General features: G+C 40.6%; 1 protein-coding gene across 1 annotated transcript; it reads left to right on the top strand.

The window, feature by feature from the left end:
• Positions 1-6: 6 nt before the first annotated feature.
• LOC121917813 (E3 ubiquitin-protein ligase BRE1A-like) lies at positions 7-5,681 on the top strand (the record flags this gene model as incomplete). Its single annotated transcript, XM_042443936.1, has 4 exons — positions 7-93; positions 1,358-1,570; positions 1,707-1,832; positions 5,541-5,681. Coding segments are annotated over exons 1-4 (567 nt in total), but the record flags the coding sequence as incomplete, so codon positions are not given.
• Positions 5,682-6,537: the final 856 nt, after the last annotated feature.

Here is a 6,537-nt window from a genome sequence, read left to right as displayed (position 1 = left end):
AAAAAAATGGCTGATGAGGATGCCCTACGGAAAATCCGCGCAGTGGAAGAACAGATAGAATACTTACAGAAGAAACTAGCCATGGCTAAGCAGGTGAGCAGCATTTATCAGAAATCTTACATATAAATGGTGTATAAATCTAAAGATTTCAAAGTGGTGTACAATTGTCCTAAAGAACACAATATAAAAGTTATAAAACCAAGGTAACAACATTGTCTGTAAAATACACAGTAAGCTGAAAGCTAGAGGAAATCATTGTATTTTCAACAGGTGATTAAAATAAATATTATAATGATATGTCTGTTACTCTGGAAGAAGAGTACTCCACAAAGTGGGTGCCACTAAGTAAATGCCATCGGTTTATAGAGTTTGAGGCTCCCTTACCTGAAATGCTTGGGAGCAGAAATCATTTGGGTTTTTGATTTAGGAATATTTGCATATACATAATGCAATATCTTGGCGATGGGACCCAAGTCTAAACATACATTCATTTATGTTTCATATATACATAGCCTGAAGGTAATTTTATACACAATATTTTAAATAATTTTTGTGCATGAAACAAAGTTTGTGTACATTGAACCATCAGAAAGCAATGGTGTCACTATCTCAGCCACCCATGTGGACAATTTTGGCTTTTTATATATTTTGGATTTCTGGATAAAGGATACTCAGTGTATATTTAAACTGTGTATAATCTGCCACAAACTGAAAATTGCAAGGCACATCTGCTCAGAGTGAACTAAAAATAGGTTAACAGGTTTGGTAAATCATCCCATGATGCTCCCCAAAAGCCACTGGCGGGGAACCTATTTCAGCTTGAGAGTCCAGTATAATTTCAGAGGAGTCCTCCGGCTAAATTCCAGTTGTGGCTGGCACTATAGGGAAAAAAAGGGGGAACAAAGTTCTGAGATTTTAGTGAAATTCCTTACTGCCAGTGACTAAGGCTTGGGGGAGATAATTTGATCTTTCTGAATATAGGAGAAAACCCTTAAAAATTGGGAAATGACTAACTGTGACAGTGTCATAGGGAAAGGGGTCTGGCTATCTCTGGGCCAGATTCAACTGGAGGATCTGATTCTGCAACTCTGCTAAAGGAGGAAAAAGAGGCATTTCCTTTGTGTCTCCAATATGTAATAATCAATTTGCTCCTGAGCAAGAAAATTAAGAATGCATTGCCTCATCTTCAGAGATACAGTATATTATCCTTTTCATGGGTTTAATCCATCCTTATCACTTCTCAGACAGCCTTGTGTGAATTCTTTTAACAAGAAGACAGGATGAACGAATAGGATTTCCCATCCTGTTATGTAGGAAGGACTTGAAATCACAGCCTCATTTCCCAATCAATTTACAGGAAGAAGAGGCACTGCTTTCTGAAATGGATGTGACAGGTCAAGCTTTTGAGGACATGCAAGAGCAGAACATTCGCCTGATGCAGCAGTTGAGGGAGAAGGATGATGCCAACTTCAAGCTCATGTCAGAACGTATCAAATCCAACCAGATCCACAAGCTTCTAAAAGAGGAGAAGGAGGAGCTGGCAGACCAGGTGCTTACCTTGAAGACACAGGTGAGTGGGAAGAATAAGAGTTGAAAGCCACTCAGAATTTTGTGTTCTCATGGCACAGGGTTTGAAATCCATTGGTGTGCAATATGCACATTTCTAAGCTAGGTGGTTCTCATTTCCTTTATTTTGTCTCTTGAAGGTGGATGCCCAGTTACAAGTTGTACGTAAGCTAGAGGAGAAGGAACATCTCCTGCAAAGCAACATTGGCACTGGAGAAAAGGAGTTGGGCTTGCGGACCCAGGCACTAGAGATGAACAAACGTAAGGTAAGTGTAAGGTGGAGCTGTGGTACCAAATTTCTTCACCAGCCATACATTTCAGAAGGAAACTGTGAAGGAGACACTAGGCAGACTTAACTTCAAGGCAGTCAGTCACAGTTTAGAGAGACCATGAAGGGGGCATGCAGGAGATCAGAAAGTATAAAAAGTAGGAGCGTGTGTCTAAGGACAGAGACAAAAAGAGAAGCTTTGTCAGTCAAGAGTTGACTGTTGGAAGAGTCAGCGGGGAGTAGGGAATAACAGTTCTTTGTTATTTTGTTAACTCTGTATTATTTAACCCTAAATCAAGGTGTGGTCATGCTTAACATAAATAACCCAAATTAATATACACACATGGGTCTATAGTGGGATCACCTGGAGACTCAGTCACCTCAAATCCAGTGAGGGATTCTGAAGGGGGACCTTGAACTAACGTGAGAGTGGCAGGCAGCAAGGCTAGAAACTGGAGACCATCCTTGAGAAGGCCAACCTCATAGAGATGTTGACCCAACCATTTTTTCCCAGCCTTAACCTACCCTGTAAGGTTGCTGTGGTTATAAAATGGAGTAGGGGGAGGCAACCATATACAGTTCCTTGAGCTTGTTGTAAGAAAGAGTGAATATAGATATAATTAAAAAATAAATTAAAATAGAAAAATCTTTTAAGATTTATATCTTGTGTTTTCTACAGATTGTAAGGAGACAAAGAATTAAATAAGTTCAAGCAAAGAAACACAGTAATAAAACAATGTAGTCAAACTGACAGTGGGCAACATGTAATAACAATAAAACAAAGTAGGAGGGGAATGCATAGCAGGAGAACAGCAGATTTCATTCGAAGGGTAGACTTTGCTTGTAGCTGAAAGATGGGTACAAAGATACACTTGTAGGCTTCTTTCTCTCTGTTTCAGTGATTGTGTGAGTCCTTTTGAACATTTGTCTCATCCTTAATAGGGAGGGATGGTTATTTTATTTGATCTTTCTCCAGGGGGAAACACTGAGAAATCCCAAATAATTCTGTAATTAGGATACAAAAACAGATTGCAAACCCTCTGGAGTGTGTACATATATAGAAAGAGAGAAAAACACTGGTGACAGAGCAGTTTGATGAAGACCAAAAAGGGCAGTGGATGAAAGGAAATACTGAACTTCAAAGGAGTAATAAGCAAGGCAGCCAGATGAAAATAATTAAGTTGGCTGAGGCCTTCCGGGAGGGATAAACACTGAGAATAAGAGAAAAGCAGAATGAATTGAGGGTAGAAGGTCAAGAGAGGAAGGGAGATGGTTGCTGCTGTTGGAAATATTGTGAAGGGTTCCATGCTCAAGAAATAGCATCAGTGTAACAAGCTGGATTGGTCCTATTACCCCAGCAGAACTGAGCAGAAGGGTGTGTGGTGATGCCAGCAACAACTGATCAAGACCTAGTGCTGTTAGTATAAATGTATGGTGCAGGAATAAGCAAAAGTAGAAATTACTTTGTTAGGTCACATGTGGTGTCTCTGTAGGCCCTCAAAATATAAGGCTTTCAAAATATAATTTACAACCTTCATGCTTTCTGACCACTGGCTATGCTGACCTGAGCTAATGACTATTGTAATGCAACATCTGGGGTGGGAACCTCTGAGGATGAATCCAGACTGAAAACAGTTGAGTCACTGCTTCTGCCTTTCTACAGTATACCTCAGTGTATGATTTTGCAAGAGTGCAACCCTTCCCACTATCATTGTCATCCAGCTTGCCTTCAGCCCAGCCATCCTTGTGCATTCAGCAATCGACCAAAGTACTCTGAGAACTCATAAGCAGGATGTGAAAGGTTTCACCTTTGCATCTAGAGCAAAGGGGCTATTTTGGGAAATCAGTGGACAGCTCATATGTGTCCAAATCTCTGTGTTAGCATGATTTTTATTAAACTGATTAAATGGATTTATTCTCCCTCTTACCCTGTTTAAACAGCTTTCTGGGACAGTTTATAACAATTTAAAAACAAAAATATTAAGCTACTACAATATAAAAGAATAGTTTATAAAAATAATTTGCAGAGAGAATAAAAACACTGAAGAAGGATGAGAAAAAGAGTGGGCGTGTGATTCAACAAGCTTAGGAAAGGTGTGGGGGAAAGGGTCTAAAAAGTGTCTCTGCTTAGTGCAGAAACAGCATCATGGTAAGTGACAAATAGTTCTTGGTGCGAGTTTTTCACAAGGAGATTATCTGGCATAGACTTGGATATTGATTTTAAGGCTTCCAGGTGGTGGCAGTGGTGGGGAGGAGATAGGCTCTGATGGATGTGTTTGTGCACGTGTGATGCTGGTTCCTTTTTCCTCTGTCATTTTTTCTTTCTGTTTTTTGCTTATTACATCTGGCTCTACTCTTTCTCTGAGAGCTCAGTTTTAATCTGGACTGGTTTCATATCAGATCACAGGAGCGGCATCACATTTCTGAAGTTTCACACTGTAAAGAAAAAAAAGGAAAGAAATTTCCCTGACTCTAGTGAGGGATTTAAAAATGGTATCTTTAATTGCCAAATAAAGTGTTGTTGACATGCTTGATGACACCTGTGTGAAACTTGGCTAAAATCCTCCACTACGTTAGTGCTGCCACGTTCCCAGTATTTTTTGCTTCATTAAAATGTCATAGAATGTGACACTGAGGAACAAATCATGTGTTTATACATAAAAAATATGTGTGTAAATTGCAGTCACCTAACACTCCGTGGTTTTGCTCTACCCGTTGACCTCCCTCACGATTGCTATGGATGCCCCTGTGTCATTCTTCTGGAAATCCAAGCTGGGATTCAGTAAGCACAACTGGTAGAGCCCAGGTCTCTGCCAGAGTGCTTATGCTGTTGGTGGATGGTTTTGATGGAAATGGCACCCTCTTCCTACTTCCTCCCTGGATATACAACTGCTGCTTCCTCCTTGGGTGCACAAGGATCATTGTACAAGGGGGTACTGGCTGCCTCCTTCTGTGATGTGTATGTGTATTCACATGCATGCATAACTGGTGGGGTATGTTGACATGTGCCTTCAAGTTGTTTCTGATATATGGCGATCCTAAGGTGAACCTATCATGTGGTTTTCTTGGGAAGATTGTTCAGTTGCCTTGCCCTGAGAATGCTTGCCTATGTCACCAAGAGAGGTCTATCAATATTTCCTGCCCTTTTCCTAGTTCAGGACTCAGAGTGGCTTACAACAAATTAAAAAACAGATAGTTGAAAATCACAGAATACAAAAGGTTAAAAAGAGATGAAATAATCAAAAAATGTAAACCAAATTAAAACATACACTACTAAATATGCACACACACAAGGGTGCATGTGCGTGCACTCTCTCTCTCTCTCTCTTTCTCTCTCTCTCTCTCTCTCTCACACACACACACCCCTCCCTAATTCTAGTTTCCAATACATGCCCTCACTACTGTGAAGGACCTGAATTTAAATTTTTGACCAAGTCAAGAAAACCCTTCTAGTGACCAGAATGTAATCATTTGATTCATTGTGGGATTGTAGGATAAGCTTTTCAGATTTGAACATTCACATTTACCCAGGAACTTTGCCGCACCTTGCTAGTCTCACCTTTGAAGATTTTCCCCAGCTAGGCTTGAAAGCTTCACCAACCTTTGTAAGCAGAAGGTCTGCTTACAATGAGAAGGGTAGGCCATCATCTTCAAATTTTTGGATGCTTACATCCATTTTGGCTGGTATTTTCACTCTGTTTTTCAGGCTATGGATGCAGCTCAGCTTGCCGATGACCTTCGGGCTCAATTGGAGCTGGCTCAGAAGAAGTTGCATGACTTCCAGGAGGAGATTGTGGAGAACAGTGTGACCAAAGAGAAGGATATGTTCAACTTCAAACGAGCCCAGGTAACTGGCATGTGGTTGCATGCTTGGCTAGCCCTCTTGAGCAGTCTGCCTTTGATGCCTGTTAAATTTATTCAGCGTACTCAGTTGGCTCATCTCTTTCACCACTGCTTTGGTTTCCACCTCCTTGGCATCTTTGCCTCCCTGACATGGCTCCCTTCCATCTCCCTCCCCTTTTTGTTGTCCTCCATAGAATGGTTGTGAATGTCCATGTAAAAACTGTCTTGCAGGCCACAGATCTATTTTAATCCAGCATTTGCTCTCCACTGAGTATCCTGCCAAGAAGTTCATAAACTGGGAATAAGGGCAGTGACCCTCCCTGGTTAATTTGTCTGCCATATCTGGGTAGTCAAAAGTATACTGCCTGTAGAGATTCCATTTCATTAGCTATTAAAATAGTTATCTTTCAGAAATTTATCTAAGAAATGATTGAGCAATGTGGCAGGTGTTTCAGACTTCAATTCACATCATCTTCAACCATCGGCCATCATGGCTGGGCTAGTAGAAGTTGTAGTTGAAATCATCTTGCATATCCCTCATCCCCATTTTTCAGGCATCATATACTGGATGGATGGTCCCTTAGCATTATAGGTGTGTTATGTGTTCTGTATGTCATCTTGAAGTAATTCTTTGGGTTATAAAGGCAAGAGGGCAGCTGATTTTGTGATTCTATGAATTACTTATTCCCTGCTAGATGTCTTGCATGCTTTTTCTGCAAGGAGTGCTAGCTCCAATTAGAGTACACCATTAAATCAGTGGGATTTACATATGTAATATGTGAGGTAATTGATTCTGTGGGTCTGCTTTGGTTCGGACTAGCAAATGGATTTAGGCCCTAATGTGGCTGGCTAATATTTCA

This window comes from Sceloporus undulatus, unplaced genomic scaffold (genome assembly GCF_019175285.1).
Source record: "Sceloporus undulatus isolate JIND9_A2432 ecotype Alabama unplaced genomic scaffold, SceUnd_v1.1 scaffold_911, whole genome shotgun sequence".
Lineage (NCBI taxonomy): Eukaryota > Metazoa > Chordata > Lepidosauria > Squamata > Phrynosomatidae > Sceloporus > Sceloporus undulatus.
This window is presented reverse-complemented; position numbering and strand designations above follow the sequence as displayed.